The sequence below is a fragment of the Aspergillus brasiliensis genome (genome assembly GCF_001889945.1).
Source record: "Aspergillus brasiliensis CBS 101740 unplaced genomic scaffold ASPBRscaffold_7, whole genome shotgun sequence".
Lineage (NCBI taxonomy): Eukaryota > Fungi > Ascomycota > Eurotiomycetes > Eurotiales > Aspergillaceae > Aspergillus > Aspergillus brasiliensis.
The window spans coordinates 1,065,112-1,082,789 of record NW_027137448.1 but is presented as its reverse complement, the minus strand read 5'-3'; the positions used below and the strand labels follow the sequence as shown (position 1 = coordinate 1,082,789).

At 50.6% G+C, this 17,678-nt stretch overlaps 5 protein-coding genes across 5 annotated transcripts; 2 read left to right on the top strand and 3 right to left on the bottom strand.

Annotated features, from left to right (window-relative positions):
• Window positions 1-292: 292 nt before the first annotated feature.
• On the bottom strand, window positions 293-2,962 carry ASPBRDRAFT_196698 (putative regulatory protein Ral2; the record flags this gene model as incomplete). The annotated part of the gene is made up of 1 exon (XM_067621017.1): window positions 293-2,962. One exon carries the CDS (start codon window positions 2,960-2,962, stop codon window positions 293-295), a length of 2,670 nt encoding a protein of 889 aa, XP_067478429.1.
• A 1,653-nt stretch (window positions 2,963-4,615) lies between these two features.
• On the bottom strand, window positions 4,616-6,090 carry ASPBRDRAFT_44112 (peroxiredoxin). The gene is made up of 5 exons (XM_067625123.1): window positions 5,729-6,090; window positions 5,546-5,654; window positions 5,209-5,461; window positions 4,896-5,148; window positions 4,616-4,834 (listed from the first exon to the last, which is right to left on the bottom strand). The coding sequence occupies exons 1-5, from the start codon at window positions 5,746-5,748 to the stop codon at window positions 4,801-4,803; spliced, it is 669 nt and encodes a 222-aa protein (XP_067478428.1). The 5' UTR covers window positions 5,749-6,090; the 3' UTR covers window positions 4,616-4,800.
• A 2,180-nt stretch (window positions 6,091-8,270) lies between these two features.
• On the top strand, window positions 8,271-10,269 carry ASPBRDRAFT_605147 (EVE domain-containing protein). The gene is made up of 6 exons (XM_067628247.1): window positions 8,271-8,823; window positions 9,063-9,198; window positions 9,321-9,566; window positions 9,622-9,639; window positions 9,695-9,811; window positions 9,882-10,269. The coding sequence occupies exons 1-6, from the start codon at window positions 8,752-8,754 to the stop codon at window positions 10,193-10,195; spliced, it is 903 nt and encodes a 300-aa protein (XP_067478427.1). The 5' UTR covers window positions 8,271-8,751; the 3' UTR covers window positions 10,196-10,269.
• An 846-nt stretch (window positions 10,270-11,115) lies between these two features.
• Window positions 11,116-12,860, top strand: ASPBRDRAFT_128087 (aldehyde dehydrogenase family protein; the record flags this gene model as incomplete). The annotated part of the gene is made up of 3 exons (XM_067618027.1): window positions 11,116-11,369; window positions 11,425-11,624; window positions 11,680-12,860. The coding sequence occupies 3 exons, from the start codon at window positions 11,116-11,118 to the stop codon at window positions 12,858-12,860; spliced, it is 1,635 nt and encodes a 544-aa protein (XP_067478426.1).
• Window positions 12,861-15,819: 2,959 nt separating this feature from the next.
• On the bottom strand, window positions 15,820-16,261 carry ASPBRDRAFT_604917 (uncharacterized protein). Its single transcript, XM_067628245.1, has one exon. The coding sequence runs from the start codon at window positions 16,138-16,140 to the stop codon at window positions 15,868-15,870; it is 273 nt and encodes a 90-aa protein (XP_067478425.1). The 5' UTR covers window positions 16,141-16,261; the 3' UTR covers window positions 15,820-15,867.
• Between the last annotated feature and the right edge of the window lie 1,417 nt (window positions 16,262-17,678).

Sequence of the window (17,678 nt, the reverse complement as noted above, 5' to 3'; positions counted from 1 at the left end):
ATGTATTCAGTAGATGATAGATAGATAGATAGATAGATAGATAGATAGATAGATAGATAGGAAATCATCAACTTTCTTCCCCCCCTCCTCCTGCGGTGAAAAAAGAAAAAGGTATAGTAAAGTGACTAGATAAGATGAATGGAATGACACAGGATCAAATGATCAATGCAATAACACATCATCGTTCATCGTTCATCATTATTCTCCTCTCCTCTCCCTTCCCCCTACTCCACTATTCCTCTTAAAAAAACACGATTGGATTGTCTGTACATGTATGTGGACTTCAAAATCTCTACGCACCAGGCGGTGGAGCAGCAGTAGCAGTAGCAACATAATCAGCCGCGCCTGCGGGTTTAGTGTTGCGTTCCCGGAGCCGTCGACCTTCCATGAGACCGCGGAGACCGCGCTTCTGCAGACCGATGACGCTGCTGAGGTCGCCGGTCCAGATCTCGCGTTCGGGACGGAGTTCTGCGTCCGTGTTGCGGCGGTGGTGGGACGGTCGGGTCGGGTCGCCGCCCAACTCGGAGTCGGAGTGGTCGAAGCTGGTGTTGGTGGAAGCTGAGGTGGATACGCTAGCGTTGCTCATGGAGTCTTCGCGGTCCCGGTCTACGCCGGCGTTGCTGCGCTGTCGTCGGCTAAAGATGTTGGTGTTGATGCGGAGGGGGATTCCGCGCGAGCTCATGACGCCGCTGACGCCGCTGACGCCGCTGGCACTGCTGGTTACGGAGAGGGCGGAGGTGCCGTGTTCGGTATCGGAGGAATCGGAGGTGAGGTGGCTCTGGGACGTGGTGGTTCCGGTACCGGAGGAGGATTCGTGGCCGGCGTGAGCGCCGTTCAGCGCTTCGAGGGTGCCGCCGGGGCCACTTGTGAAGCCGGTGCCTCGGCCACCGCCGGCGGCCATTGCGGCGGCGTTGAATACGGCTGCGGCGTTTCGTCCGTCGAGGACTTGGTGGAGACGTTCGACGGTGGCTTCGAGGAGGCCGTCGACCTGGTAAGGGCGGGCGAGTTGGAGGAGGGAGCAGAGGATTTGCGGGGTACAGAGGGGTGAGCCAGCGGGGGGAAGAGACGAGGTGTAGAAGTAGTAGACAAGAACTTGAAGAGTGAGGACAGTATGGGGGAGGTAAAGCACGCGAGGACGAGAGGTAGGGGAAAGGCTATGCGCAGAGGGTATCTCAAGGTTCGCTAACAAGGACTTTGAGGTGACTGAGCGATTGCTGACAAGAGTGCTGGAATTGGAATATGTGCTGTTTTGCCCCAGCGACGGGGTAATAGTGATGCTCGAGTTGCGATTAGGATACATAGCAACTGCTGGACGTAGTGTGGCGGTTTCAGCAATCCCGCTATCACAGGACTCGCGCAGAAGCTGGATAAAGTAAGGACCCCATCTGCGAGTCAGGATGCGTGAGTTCACCGGGATGCGCTCGCCTCCGACTGCCTGCAGTTCCATATCAGCCATTTCAGGCAGAGACTGGGCAAGCCTGCCCAGTTCGTCAGACGCAGAGGTAAACGGCCTTCCCCCCGAGGTCAACTTGGTCAATTTGTGCTGCATTGACGCAGGGACTGCCGGAGCACTGTACGAGATGTATCCCGATGTGGGTGTGGTCCGGCACGCATTGTTGTAAAGCCCAAATGCTTCCAGCTCGACCATACACACGTGGGAGAAGTTGATGCGGCGATGGTTGTAGTCCTCAACCAAGCTGCGCTTCCGGTGGCCCAGAATGACAAAAGTGTTCCTTCTTGGCCACAGAATGCCACGGTTCCAGCTGCCATGACCGAACACAGACCCGCCGGCATCGATCCGACCCCAGGTGAGGGTTCTCAGGTCGAGGGCCCAAAGCGCGTATTCTTGCTTCGACGAGGTCAGGTAGGTTCCGCTCACGACAAAATGGCCGTTGATGACTCCTCCGTTGGGGAACCTCAAGCCAGGAGGCGACGCCTGGCTCTGCATGGGCTTCTCGATCAGGCGACCATCTGGCAGGCGTACCTGGAGCTCCAGCTTCACATCCAAGAAATTATAATTAGAATAGACCAACATCGGACATCCCTCGACCTGCGACTCTTCTAATGGCTCCTGGGCCGACCCGTCGTCTGCGGCCGACCCAATGTCGGAAACATTCATGCCTACCAAGGGAGCAACCACACTCCGATAGGCGCCGCAGCTTCGCCCCAGGTGAGCGGTACTGGTCCACTTCAGGCTCCGTAGGTTAAACACACTAATCTGTTCGATGTAGTGGTTAGAGCTGTCTTGCCCTCCCACGACCACCATTTCCGCACCTCCAAAACCGTCGATATCCACCCCGATTGATCCCTGGTGCGGATTTGACGACGCTGGATTATGATGGATGGCAGACAGTGGAGCAGTAGCGGAGGTGAAATGGGCGCTCGAAGGCAAGATGGTCGCGCAATGCGCATAGCGTCCCTGAGGCGAGTCTGTGGCAGGCACACGGGTCCACGTCCGAGAAGGTACATCGAATATGTGGATATCAGACATGACCACCACTTCTGGCTGCGCTTCCTGTCCACCTGAGCCATTACTGGCGGGCTCCTTTGGCACGTTCAGTGCAGGCGACATGCCGCCATAGCACACCAACTTGTGGTCACCCAGAGCGCAGACACTATGGAAGTACCGCGGACGGGGGATATCGCCGGTGGCCTCAATCTTCGTCCAGTGACGCCGGATCAAGTCCAGCTCGTATATGTCCGACGTCAATTGCGGGCGACTTTTAGACAGAACACGACCACCGAACACGTAAAGCTTATCGCCCAGGATAGTCGTGGTGGCCCCGACCAACGGGTGCGGTTCCCTGCCCGTTGTTCGGCGCACATTGCACACCAGACCTGACAGGTTGATAGGACCTGAGTTAGACGGTGGCGCTTGATGTCCAGGTTGAGCGCCGGGCGCAGAGGGGTCATCTCTCCCTGCGTCCATAAAGCCCAAGCTCGACTGGCTTCTGGACATCATCTTGGCGGTATATGAATCCTCCACCTAGGAAATTCCACGAGAACCGACTATCGTCCTTCCACTCGTGCGCCCAAGCAAGCTTTCATAAAACCGACTGTGTCCGTGTATCCAAAAACCTCAAAGGAAAGGTGTCTTCCAAAAATCCACCACTGTTTCCAACCCTCAACAACTTAACTCTAGTATGGCGGTAAAGGGATCTCGATTCGACAGGGTATCATAACACCCGTATAGCACGACTAGGCACAAATTTGGACAAGTGAAGCCGCACGGGCACGATGGAGGAGTGAAACGAATGGCTTTTGGGGCGATCTTCGACGTCTAAATCGGACCGGGGTAGTGCGACCAGATCAGGGGCGGGCGGAAAAGGCGAAATCCGTCAGAGCACTCGCTGGCTTTCCCCGCCGCTGCCGCAATCTCGACGATGGGAAGAGGCAAGGAGGTGGACCAAGAGGCTCTTGACCTGAAGAATAGAATGCTGCAAGGGATGAACCACCGACCACGTCACTGAAGCCCGATCGAGGAAACACTATTGAGGGAAAGGAGAAGGACGGGGGAAGTGAAGTGCGGGTTCAAGGCGGTCTCGCTACCTTCAATCTCACTAGTTGGCGGTTACCCGTTAAACGTTCCAGGCACTACTGGGTCAGATCACGGTGGAGAAAAGTGTCTAAAAGGGGGGGGTTTGCAGAATATGCACCCAACCTTGGGAAAGTCAATTCCTCTGACAGGTCAAACTCAAAGTGAGGGGGGCGAGCCTGTTTCAGAGTTGAAGGCATCAGCAACTTTGAGGGAAGAACCATGATGTCAAACCAGAACGGGAGTTCCTCACCAGATTAGTTATTTATAGCACACTAGCACCACCATCAATTCATATACTCGCACTCCTCTGGCCAGGTAGGATAGACTGTGGTATACAGATTTGCTTCCCTGAAATTTATGTCCTTTCTATGGACAGAGGCTTTCGACGATTATGAATGACACGACGGCGCACTTCGAATTGAAAATCAGTCTTATGGTCCTTGTGATCTGTTCAGAGCCTCGGCCCCATTGCAGTGCGAACATTGACCGGAAAACTAAATTAACTGGGCGTTGAAGGAAGGGGAGTAAGCACGAAAATCTGACGGTCTGACAGCTGCATGTTGTCTTATATGGTTATGGTACTCAACGATATGTCCTGTGACTAGAATTGTTATGAGGCTCAGCGACTGTGGAAAGATTGGCGATCAAAGTCAGACGACGGATATCTGCTCTTCGCATGTTAAACCATCAAATAACAGTCTATTGGACAAAAACAGCATGTTTCGTTTTTCCTGCATCCTCGGAGTGTCTACGGAGTATTGTCTACGAGTCACAGAACTGGCGACGCGTTCTACACTTTTGCTGGCCTTTCAGCCGCTCGCAACCAGGATCAGGTTGCATGTGTTTTCATGCAGGACGGAATCCCAGCTCCATATCGCCACTCGATGGGGCCAGACTACTGTTGATCATGCTACAGGCTTGCCGTGTGTGGACAGCAACAGCATCCTCTAAGGTGCGCCATGCAGGAACCACGCCCGCAATGTTTTGGTCCCTGCGTGGGAACCCCCACATGCAGAAGCATTGTTTACGTTCCTTATTAGCCAAGGTATTTACCATTGGATCATAAGTATTGGAGATCGTTAATCCATTTGTTTGTCATGAGGTATCAAACTATTACACATCATAGCCATAACTTTCATACCGCGTTCCCTCTATCGACCCCGTCACAACATATTTTTATTTATTATGATCGGTACGCCACTCCTCTGTGCGAGGTTCAGTCGACGTTGATCGAGCGGGACATTGCCAGAATCTGCTTTGATTTACTCCTTCTTGAGGGAGGTGAAGCGAAGGTAACTGGTTTATCGCGTTAGCGTCCGTGACATCTCTATACGTGGATATTTGAAGGACAACTTACGGCTTGACAATGCGGATGTCACCGAACTTCTTCTGAGCATCCTCAGTGGAGACGGGAGGAGGGATGACAACGTCGTCACCAGGGAGCCAGTTGATGGGGCAGGTGACACCGTGCTTGTCAGTGGTCTGCAGAGCGTCGACAACACGGAGGACCTCAGCGGTGTTACGGCCAGTGGAGGCGGGGTAGGACATGATCAGACGGATCTTCTTGCTGGGGTCGATGATGAAGACAGAGCGGATGGTGAGAGCCATGCCTGGAACATGTTAGTAAGGTCCTCATCGCGTCATTTCAGAAGTATGGAATGATGGCGTACCCTTGGAGTCAACGTTGGTGGTGTCCTGGTAGTCGACCATGTCGTACAGGTAGGCCACCTTGCGCTCGGGGTCGGAGATGATGGGGAACTTGAGGTTGGAGCCGTTGACCTCATCGATATCCTTGATCCAGGCGTGGTGGGACTCAGTGCCGTTGGCGCTCAGACCGATCAGCTTGACGCCACGAGCAGTGAACTCGGGCTCGAGCTTGGCGAAAGCACCGAGCTCGGTGGTGCAAATGGGAGTGAAGTCATCCTATATTCCAATTGCAAGCATAGTCAGCTAGCTGTCTTCCTGTTTATCGTGGTTGTATCTATAACGCTGCTAGGAGAGACTAACGGGGTGGGAGAAGAGGATAGCCCAGCTATCGCCGATGTAGTCGTGGAAGGTAATAGGGCCGTTGGAGGAGTCGGCCTCGAAGTTGGGGGCAACGGAGCCGAGACGGAGACTATGAGTAAGTGACATGTCAGCATTGAGTCGGGTGAGGAGATATAGTGTGTTGAATAGTTGGATAACACTTACGGAGCACGTTCCTGAGCCATTGTGTGAAAGTGAGGGGAGGTATAGAGGGATGGGTATGAACTTTTTGATGGAAGGTGGTAGGAAAGAGAAGGATGAAGAAGAAGTAGGAGAAGGTGAATGTAACGGAGGAAGCTGGAAGTACTAAATATACCCCCGATGAGGCCCGAGGTCGGGGAACCAGCAAACGAGGAGCCCGTGAATGGACTGGGGATGGAGCTGTTTACTGCCAGTACGAGGGGGAGGGGACACCATCCACAGCTTGGATGTCCCTCCAACGAATGACGGCCACTGGGAGGGCGATCCTGATCACGCAATCTGCCACCGCCGACGGGGCAGAACAGTGCTGATTGGACCCGCATGAGCTCATTCCAGGTGGGATGTTTAGCGCCGTCCGCATTGGGAAATGCCCCTCCGCCGTCCGCGAGTCTTTGGAGGGACGGAACCTGAATCTCAAGGCACGAACCATTGACCTTAACTCATGTACCGTCCTCTAGTTCCGGCACTGGTTCCTAAACGATAGTAGCAGGAGAAGAACCGTGCGAGGCCAGGCCTCCTGTTTTTCTCTCCTCTTCTTCTTTTCCAGTAGATAGTGTCTGTTCAACATCTAGTATACTATTATCATCCAAATCAATGCTGTGACTACTACTACCACATACTTGCTGCTGAGTGCCCAACTCTGTTCGATCTTCCCTGCTGCTTCCTAGCGTTTCGACTCTCTTCTCACCCGACAGCTGTCGGCCGACTACCTGGCAAGAAAATGGCTCGGCCGACAATCTTGTTCCGTTGGGGCCAATGGTGATGTTGAATGATGGCGCAATTGTGCGTGTCGTCTTAACCATCCAACTTCTGGCGACTACATGATCTACCACTGTCGACGCACTATTACAGTAAGTGATGCACGAGCTAAAGGGGCCATCTCAAGAAGCATCTGCAGACAAGGGTCCGCCAAAATGTCGCATACATAAACACACGAGCCTCCCGGAAACAGTTCCTGAGGGTGGTAACCAATATTAAGTTGGATACACACACATCACGGAAAACCCAGCTATCCGGCTTATTGCTGACCCCAGACCTAGAAAAGGAAACAAGGTAGTGATCTGAACGTCTAAGGGCATCATGGATGATGGGATTGGGACTGAATGTTGTTCGGACTCATGAATCTCTGTTGCAACGAGAGACAGACCTACCATTGCTACATGTGGAGGGCCCGCCCTACAGTGGTTGCCGAAATGCCATACCGTGTACACTAATTTATCCGTTCGGAAACATTTGTGACCAACTCTGCAGTGATCATTACAAGATCGGACTTGTTTAATTGGAATACTATCAGTTTTGCTCTCTCAACCAAATCCACCATGTTCACCCGGTCGAGGACGACCTTGCTTACAATTTCCCTAGAACGGTCAAAATAGCGTGCAAGTCTGGCATAAAGTCCAATCCTCTCGATACATGTCAATTACTTTTCACCCACACATGGCTTTTTGATCCTGATATGTCCTGCAAAGAGACTGAGCAGTGACATTTGGCTGAGTGGTAACTCTGCGCAACATTTGCTCTGCTTACAGGGTATAATTCACATTGAAGGGTATCATACACGATGGTCATCGCCCCTACTAAGATGAATATGGGCTTAGCGCCTGAAATGTGGTCTGACCAGTTCAATCAACATGTTCTGAATACATTTTGGCCTATGCGCCTGAAGCAGACCACCGAGGCGTTGCTGGATCCTTCATGGAGCTTGTCCGCAAAGATCATACCGATTCCTCTTGAAAAGTTGCGAGTCATCCGATGACCGAGAAAAGAGTTTCTCGTGGAACAAAACTCACGAACCGATTTTGTTTTGTTGAGACATGGGATACACTTTTCGCCTCTCGATCGCAGCCATATACTGAATACAGGTACCTGTCTCCTAGTCTTTGGAAGCCGATTAAGAGGAGGGTGTCATACGAAAACCTACGAGCATACAGTGACATTGGACATGGATTTACCCTGAGAACCCAGTTGACGATAAAATTGCCACATAGACCTGTTCCGTGAACCATGGCAGATTTCAGACACATTAGAAACGTCGTTTGATATCAACCCGTTACCCTCGACCTATGACTACAGGGGTTCTCCGATAACTATGTGGCCAATCATAGTGTTGAAAGGGCCTATGGACTGTACTCAGCCTAGAGGAGGCTGTTTGCATGGACACTAGCGGGATCATTATTGAGATAGCGCCTAATAGTTGGTGGTGTAGCAGGTAGTACAGATGAACACTAGGCAAAATCACGGTCATGAGCGGTCTACACCACACAAACAGTAATTATTGACGGCACGAGCTTGCCAGCAGTGGGGGCGTATAAATCCAAGCTGGCAAGGTAGCACAATTCCACCAAACTATGACAAGGGTATATACTGCGTGCATTTTGATTTTCCTGCCTGTTCCTGCGCCTTCGGAGTAAGTATTTATAGATATAGTTTGTTCGGTCAGGGTACCTGAGTCCTCCGCACGCACGCCCACGTGACCCCGGCGGAGCGGCCTTAGGGGCTCCACCGCGCGTCCCGAGGAGCTCGACCCGTCCACTCATCCGCACCCAGAAGCTTCACCCACTGCGGTCCTGTTATGATTCTTGCCCAGTGCGTGCCTAGAAACGCGTCCTGTCGTGTCTAATCGGTCCTTTCACCTGCCGGAACAGACAGCTGGTCCGTACCTTGGTTAGTTTCCGTTGCTAACCTCTGTCAACACCCATTTCCTCATCGGTTCCTTCATAAGCTTTCCTATACTGGACTGACTGACCGGCTGGCTTCCACACATCTAGGCGCGTCTGGATCCTCGTGTCCCAACTCCCCCAGCGCTTCCCCGCTGGCTGGCTCCTGACTGGCTGATCTCTTTGTTGTCTTCATCTTCTCTTGTCCTTTTCTGACCCTCCATTCGATTTTTGTTCCGTCTCCCTCTTCCCTCTCGCCCAAAAACTCCCCGTGGATCTTATCGCGCAGATAACCATCACCCCATCCTCCCATCAACCTATCAACCGAACATGGCACCGAAACGCAAATCGGAGAGCGCGTCAATCGCCGAGGAAACCGAGTCCCCTGCTGCAAAGAGAGTGGTAAGCCTTTGCCTATCTACGAATCCGTTAATACTACCCGCGAGGTAGCGCGTCCTTCCCCCAGACCAGTCGGCCCGTCCATTACGCGATCGCCGCCCACTGGCTAATCACGGTGTCATTCGCTCCCCCTTCCCCAATGATAGGAAGCATCGATGTTACATCCTAGACACACGAACAAACGATTCTGTTTCTCAAGTTTCACATTCGAGCAAAACTAATCATTCTTGTTTCTTACATAGGCCGCGCCCGACACACCGGCTACCGGGGAAAAGAGAAAGAGGGGTCGTCCCAGGAAATATCCTGAGGGTAGCACTCCCAAGCGCCCTGACGGCCCCAAAAGAGGCCGTGGCCGTCCTCGTAAAGATCCGAACGCCCGTCAGTTTCCTCCTTGCGTCCCCTACTTTTCTCTGTCGCTTTTACGGACAATGCCCATGCCGTTCATTTCGTCATTTCATCCTCCTATACACGATTCTACGAAAATTGCTGACATATACCAGCTACTCCCTCAAAGTCTACAACCCCCAAGCAAGGCAAACGGGGCAGGCCAAGGAAGCACCCGGTCGAGAATGGAACCGAAACTACCTCAGCAACGACTAGACTGGAGACGGTCGATACCACATCCTTCGAAGGGCGCTCATACTGGCTGATGAAGGCCGAGCCGGAGTCGCGAATGGAGAAAGGTGTTGATGTAAAGTTCTCCATTGATGACCTGGCCTCTCGCAAGGAGCCAGAGCCATGGGACGGTACGTTTCCATCATGGGCCTTGAACGATTGATTTGTCTGCTGATCACCCAGTAGGTGTGCGTAACCCTGTTGGTAAGTGAGGCCATTGGAGGTGGCAAGCTAGCCTTCTGGCTTACAAGCAAAATAGCACAAAAACATATCCGCGACATGAAGAAGGGTGATCTCGCCTTCTTCTACCACTCCAACTGCAAGGTCCCAGGCATTGCGGGGATCATGGAGATTGTCCAAGAGCATACACCGGATGGTTAGTCCTAGCACGAGCCTCTACTGGGCCTGAGAAGATCAGCTAACACGGCGAGTACATTCAGAGTCAGCCTTCGATCCAGCCCACCCATACTACGACGAGAAGTCAAATCGAGACGATCCCAAGTGGCAGTGTGTCCACGTAGAATTTCGGCGCAAGTTCAACAAATTGATTACGTTGACCGATCTAAAATCATATGCACAATCCGTGCGGGCTCTTTCAAACATGCAGGTATTGAAGCAGTCCCGGCTGAGTGTGACGCCAGTAAGCGTCACAGAATGGGCGTTTATCATGGGGGTAGCGGATGCAAACCAGGCTAAGGCAGATGCCGAAGCTTCCAAGAATGACAGTGCCGAGGGCGAGGAGCCTGAATCCAGCGAGTAAAGGATAAAGGGATTTTTCTTTTTTTTTCATTTTGTTGTCGGGCTTTAGGGATGATCAACTTACTCTTGTGGGAATTCGATACGCGCGTTCTACTCTGTTATGTACAATCAAGGGGTCTTCTTTCGGTGCAGCTGATGGTGCGGTCGATTCATGTAGCAGGCGGATTACCCCCGGCAGCTTGTTTGGATGGCATGCCATGATCGTGACTGGCGATGCTCCGTATATTGCGACTAGTTGACGCATTACAGGCCTTGTAGACCACCAACGCCCCCAACAAGGACAGCTCATACCTCTTAAACCAGGCAAAGGATCCTTGTGGCTCTTGCGACGATGCATATGATTCTTGACGGTTAATCGTCGTACAACAAGTCGAGATTCTGACACTGCTGGCGACAGAAAAAAGAAAAAGAAAGAAAGAAAGAAAGAAAAAGAAATCCTTCTTATGCTTCATGAGAAATTGCGACAACTGCAATCGATTATTGAGGACGGAGTAATCGGGGAAGCGAAGGGTTGTGGCGAAGGGAGAATTCGTGGGGAGAGCGATCAAGCTGGAAGATCCGGAAGAACCATGATTGGGGATGGTGATGCAAGCCGCATGCACATGAGGAGGGGAGAGCCGGAGAACCCGCTGGATGAGGGAAAGAAGTGCGGAGGAGCTGCAGATTCAAGCTTATCAAGCCGGAATGATTAGTTTACTTCGTCGGTGGAGATGCTGACCCAGAGTTTGGAGACATCGGCGAAAGGACGGGCATCCAGAAGAGTAAGTGTATGCGAAGAGGGGCTGCCCGCGCACCGCCGCGCCTCCCATTCGCTCTTCCATCCATCGCTGGCGGGGAGGCTTCATCTGGCTTTCCCATCCACCACTAACCAACTTCGAATCCTCTCCTTCAGCTTCGTTCCTACATAAAACCTCTCCATCAATGCCCTTTCTCTCCTTCCCCGCTTCGTTTCGCTGTCTTTCCTTCTCCCTGCGTGGTGTGCCTTCTCGTCTGCCAGTTGTTCCCATCTCCACTCATCGTCATCACTTTCATAGCTCTTCCATCACCATGAGCGATCTGTCCGTACAGTTGACAGCCCCGAATGGGCGCACGTACGCTCAGCCGGTTGGTCTGTTCATTAACAACGAGTTTGTCGCTTCCAAGTCCGGGGAGAAGTTCGCCACGATCAACCCTTCGTACGTGGATTCCCGTCCTAGTATCTCTCATTGATCTTCGGCTGACCAGAGCTAGCAATGAAGCGGAAATCACTTCCGTCTATGCTGCGGGTGAAGAAGACGTAGACACTGCTGTGAAGGCTGCCCGGAAAGCCCTCAACCACCCCTCCTGGAAGTTGTTGCCCCCGACTGAACGGGGCGGCCTGATGTTGAAGCTGGCCGACCTGATCGAGCAGCACAAGGAGACGCTGGCCACTATTGAGACATGGGACAATGGTAGGCAGCCTCACATTGTGCTCGACTACTCCCATCATGTACTGATCTTCTCCAGGCAAGCCATACTCTGTGTCGCTGAACGACGACTTGGGAGAGGTCGTCAACTGCATCCGGTACTATGCTGGATACGCCGACAAGGTCCATGGTCAGACAATTAGCACCACCCCGGCTAAATTTGCCTATACTCTTCGTCAGCCAATTGGTGTCGTGGCTCAGATTATCCCCTGGAACTTCCCTCTCTCAATGGCTGCCTGGAAGCTGGGTCCTGCCTTGGCCTGCGGAAACACTGTGGTTCTGAAGCCGGCCGAGCAGACTCCGCTCAGTGTTCTCTATCTTGCCAACCTCATCAAGGAGGCCGGCTTCCCGCCAGGTGTCGTCAACATCCTGAACGGCTTTGGACGGGTGGCAGGAAGTGCGCTCGTCACCCACCCCGGGGTGGACAAGGTTGCCTTCACTGGTTCGACGTTGACTGGCCGCGAAGTAATGAAGTTGGCTGCAGGCACTTTGAAGAACATTACGCTTGAGACAGGTGGCAAGTCGCCCCTGGTTGTCTTCAGCGATGCCGATCTCGACCAGGCCGCCAAGTGGGCGCATGTGGGTATCATGTACAACCAAGGACAGGTTTGCACCGCCACCTCTCGTATCCTGGTGCACGAGTCCGTCTATGACAAGTTCGTGGCGCTCTTCAAGGAAGTCGTGGCCAGCACCAGCAAGGTGGGCGACCCCTTTGCCGACGACACCTTCCAGGGTCCCCAGGTCACCAAGGCCCAGTACGAGCGCGTGCTCTCTTATATCGAAGCTGGCAAGTCCGAAGGAGCGACGCTGGTGGCCGGTGGTGAGCCCTTCAAGAACGTCGGCGACGGCAAGGGTTTCTTCATCGCGCCCACTATCTTTACCAACGTCAAGGACAACATGCGGATCTACCGGGAGGAGGTTTTCGGACCATTTGTCGTGATCTCCAGCTTCTCGGAGGAAGACGAGGCTGTCAGACGGGCCAACGATACGACCTACGGACTGGGTGCTGCCCTGTTCACCAAGGACATTGAACGTGCCCACCGGGTTGCGTCGGAGATTGAAGCGGGCATGGTCTGGATCAACAGCAGCAACGACAGCGATTTCCGCGTGCCTTTCGGTGGTGTGAAGCAGAGTGGAATTGGGCGCGAACTTGGCGAGGCCGGCCTGGAGGCCTACTCACAGGTCAAAGCGGTCCATGTCAACCTGGGAACGAAGCTGTAGGCGAGCACCACTGATGGCGAATGAATATGCCACCGTGATCTGTGAAACGAGCCTGGTAGGACGAACACATACACATGCATCCGATGGATCGTTGTGATGATGGCGCTGCATGAAGGTGAAGAGAGAGATGCTATGTGGCTCTGTGACATTGGCTGCATGTCGTGTACCCGATGACTGACATAAAGTTGGTGTGTTGTTGCCAACTTGATACCCTGAACTGAACCAAAAAAAAACAATAAATAAATAAACTGTACCATAATCCAGCCATGCAACTGGCAGGCTCTTGAATCCGAGCCTGAGTGATCTTTCACATTCCATCGTCAGCCGTAGTGTAGCACCCAACTCACCACCACAAACAAAAACCCTATTAGCCTAAAGGACACGCCCAAACGTTACACATGCACATAAAACCAGATACATACCTTAGGTCAAAAGTATACTCGCTTACCTGTCTCCACACAATAGATTGAAACGATTCCACATCGACATGCACGTCCTCCCATCCATACATGCACATAATCAAAACGACATGCACATCACCCAACACCCAAGTGTAGCAAATCCAATCATCACAATCTCGATCAGTTGAAAATATAATCAAAGACAAACACAAAAAAAAAAAAAAAAAAAAAAAAAAAAAAAAAAAAAAAAAAAAAAAAAAAAAAAAAAAAAAAAAAAAGAAAAAGAAGAAGAAGAACAAGAAGAAAAACTCAACAGCCACGATCTAAATCTATTTTCAAACCGAGACTTTGCAATCAAGCAAGCAATCAATCAATCAATCAATCAAGCAATTAATCAATCTCAACTCGAATCGTAAATGACAACTTTTGTCTCCCCGCGCCAAGCCCAAACAACCAAACACTTTAAATGCAAATGCAAAGCATGGGTACCTGATCTGATCTGGTTTGACTTATCATCATATATACTCTTACCTTTGCTTGCTTGTCTGCCTTGCCTGCTTACTTACTTCGTCAATTAGTCCAGTAATCAAAGGATGGGATGGAATGGAATGAGATGGGATGGGAATTCAAGGCGATTGGATGAGAGACAGAAAATGAGATGCAGTTGGGATGGGAATGAGGATTGGGCTTATCTACTTACCTACATACCTACCTACCTGCAGGTAGGAGTCGTTTGCTTAAGTTGCAAGTAGTTGAATGTTGGGGAAGTAAGGAGGTAGTTCTTGGCTGCTGAGAGTTTTTTCTGTCTGTTTTGTTGCTTGCATATACTCCTTTCTAAAGTAGTACTTGGTAAGTAAGTAGAGTAATAGTATGTGATTGGTAGTATGTATGTAGGACGTAGAATGTAGGATGTAGGATGTAAGTGACAACTCAGTCGGTACTTCACACATGCATGCATGCCGGTATATATACCTGTTTCTTGTGCAAATTTAGAGCCAGGATAATAACTAATATATTTATGGTATTATATTGGGAATATTAAGTTTTACAATGGCGCTGGGGAGAGTAGGTAGTCCTAAGTGAAGAGTGGGTGGTGTGACATACATAATAGATGTGGTATGTGCGTTTCTTCTGCATGTCGGTAGATATTACCTCCCCTCCCCCAACTTACTTGCATTGCATGTGTGCAGGGTTAGTATATTCTTCTTTGTAACTCATATTATAGAATCATTTTGCTTTCATTCTAATCGTAAAGAACTTAAGAGGTATTATTCGAATATTGAGGTAGGTACTACTAAACCCCTAGTTAATTCTCATATATATATATATAGAGTATATATATTCTGACATCATAGTACTCTAGAATAAGTAGTAAAGAATACAACTCAAGTTCGTTCATCACCAAGATTAAGTAGTAGATACAAGAGTTATATATCTATACCTGATAGTATCTACCTATCCATCAATACCCATCTCATCACGATATAAACTAGTAAACAAGTATAACTAGTTATAAACCAACCCGCAACTAACCATGACCAACTGACTAACTACATCAGGAAACCACAATCCTCGCTTCGAGCTTCTCCATCTATCCATCCATCTATCTGCATTCATTCTGCATTCTGCATTCTGCATAGTAGTAGTAGTACTACTACTACAGTTGACATGACGCACAGTTAAGCAGTCAAGAAGCAAACAGAAAACAGGACGGGATTCAAAGCAAACATGCATTTTTTTCAATGCAAGATGAAGAATATCTTCCGGAACTAACTAGTAAATTGAAGTATGCGTGTATCCACGCGGTCATTAGTAATCTTCTTCGTGAATAGTAAGTTCATGTAGTTTGATTCGGAATATCTCATGTGCTTACTGCATTGCGTGAGTGTGCTGCATAGAAGCTACTTATATGCACACGTACATATATGTGGTATATACGGAGTATATGTATGCGTGTATGTGTTTGGGTTTGATTGATTGTTTGTCTGGAGTAGAAGATAATACTAGGCATTAATGATTGCGGGTAGATAGAAACTAACACTAGTATAGTAAGCAGTAAGCAAAGTGATAATGGCTAGTAGCTACTAACTATTAGGTTTATGTTAAGCCTCGGTAGGTCTTAGTTGTTCATGATTATATACCCACCTATAACATGGATGATGAATGACGGTGTCGAACACTCTAACTATATAGCAAACAATTAATTAAACTCAAACAGTTGTTTGTTCATAACCCGCACCTACTAACTTTCAACCCTACTAGTCTACTATCTCAGGATAAACATGGACCTACTACTTAGTAGCCTAGTAACTAGTAGTAGACTTCCCCCCAAAGCAACTCCCACCGACACTAATGCCAACACAACAACGCACAGCAAGCAAGCACCCTCTCCAACTAATGCAAGAAATACCCAAAAAAGCCACATACATATGAGCAGCACCCAATGAGCATCGGCCAAGCGTCATATATTTGTCGATTTAACGTGTCCGTGCATCGCCATTGGTAGGGACAATGTGCAGGTTAGGTACCTACCAGGGAGGAGATAGGCAGAAAGGACGGAGGATTTGATTTTTGGCTGGCTGGCTGGGCTGGCTGGGCTGGGCTAGCTAGCTAGCTGCATTGCGAACGTAGAGCCATGTGTCGTGACTGTCGTGGCGGGTTGCGACTGGGACTGGGGTCGGCTTACAGGAGTGACTTACTCTGACTAGTAGCTGGGTTAGCCAGATTAGAGCATGCTGGGCATGCTTGCCCGGACTTGCTGGCTCCGGGGAGATGGGAGAAGATGAGGGGGGGTTTGAGTGTGGTTTTGGCTGATCAGGGTTGATCCTAGGTAGTCGTCTCCCCAGTTGCCACCTGAGATGAGATGCTTCTGAGCACATGTATACAGTATCTGTTTCTCTGTATGTTTCTCTCTTTGTTTAGAGGATCATGCTCGACATGGGATCGCCTCAACCTGCCAAAGGTACTTGATAGTTAAGTTAGTAAGAACTGGGTGTAAGGGAAATACCATACATACCATAACCGAGACCCCAGTCATACCATACATACATACATACATCATACATACCATACCGCAGGGCCCCCGTACCTGCACCCGCCATGTAAAGTTACATTGTCGTGCATGAAGAATCGATCATGTGAGGGCTGCCTAGGCTCTCGCGCGGTCCGGCCCCATCACTGCTCCTCGCCGCCTGCAATCGCACCGCGCGCGGAGAGAACTAAATCTGGACACACTTGCATACATGAAGTACATCCATCTTCAATCAATCTCAACATGCCATGCGGCATCACACACAACCCCCCTCCTCCCCTCTCCCCTCTCTTCAATGTGACCACTCACTTTACAACGGTCGGGGTTATACCCTCTCCCCCCCCCCCCAAAGCCTGCGCGCGCCGGCTCTTTGCCCACAGCCCACTACTACCCACCTACCTAACTAATCCACTGACTACTGGCTAGAGTCTTCTAGCTACCGAAATGACCGACATGACACGCCGCATTCCTGTCTGCGTACACCGCATCTTTTTCCACGGACACATTGCTGGTTTGAGTGATCCACCGAACACTGGCTCGAATATTGGTCGTGTTTGCCTCCTGCAGGTACTGTCTGCCCGCCCAACTGATGCATCACCGTTGAGCTGGTCGAATGCTCTCTTCCCCCCGCCCTGCTACGCTGGATGACCCATTAAGGTTGTGTGGCCGACTCCGTCCGTTCGTATATCTGCACCGCCGATGGCCCAATGTTGGGCCGTCCGACCGTCAATCAATGCAGCGTCGCGGATTGTGGCCAACTCCCCCCTCCCCCCCTCCCCCCCTCCCATCAACCGACCGTGACTTTATCACCCTCTTTTACTTCTTTTGTACATGATAAGCACTATGACGACGATCACCCCAGATAGACGGAGATCAAGGTCACTTCCGTCGTTAAGTAGCCGGTGGGAAGTTTCGCTCGTCAATAGCCATGTTGCTAGCAGCTAGACCGCCTGGATGGGGGCAGTCACAAAGTCTCAGTCTGTGCTGCAACTTTCTCACTAGGTCAGCGAGAGTAACCCGGTCTAGCCAGCAAAAGCAACGTAAGTCTGCCAAACCATAGGCGAGGATCCTGCCTAGCGTAGGCGCAGTCCCGAAGGAATTGCAATTTAGGAAGTAGGAACATCGTAGCTGCTCCTTCACTATCCTCTTTCTCGTCTATTTTTTTTGCTTTTTTGGGTCTCCCTTTTCCGTTTCCTATTCCGTGGCCTTTTCGCTTTTAATGCCTTTTTTTTTTTTTTTTTTCCCTCCTTGGCACGACACACATAGAGTGTAACTGGTCGCGACCTTTCGATGAGGTACATCTACTACCAACAGGTTCCAATTTTTAGGGAATATTGGGTGGTCAGTGCAGGCAGCTGTCGTTTGTAACGGCTGTAAGTCAGCAGG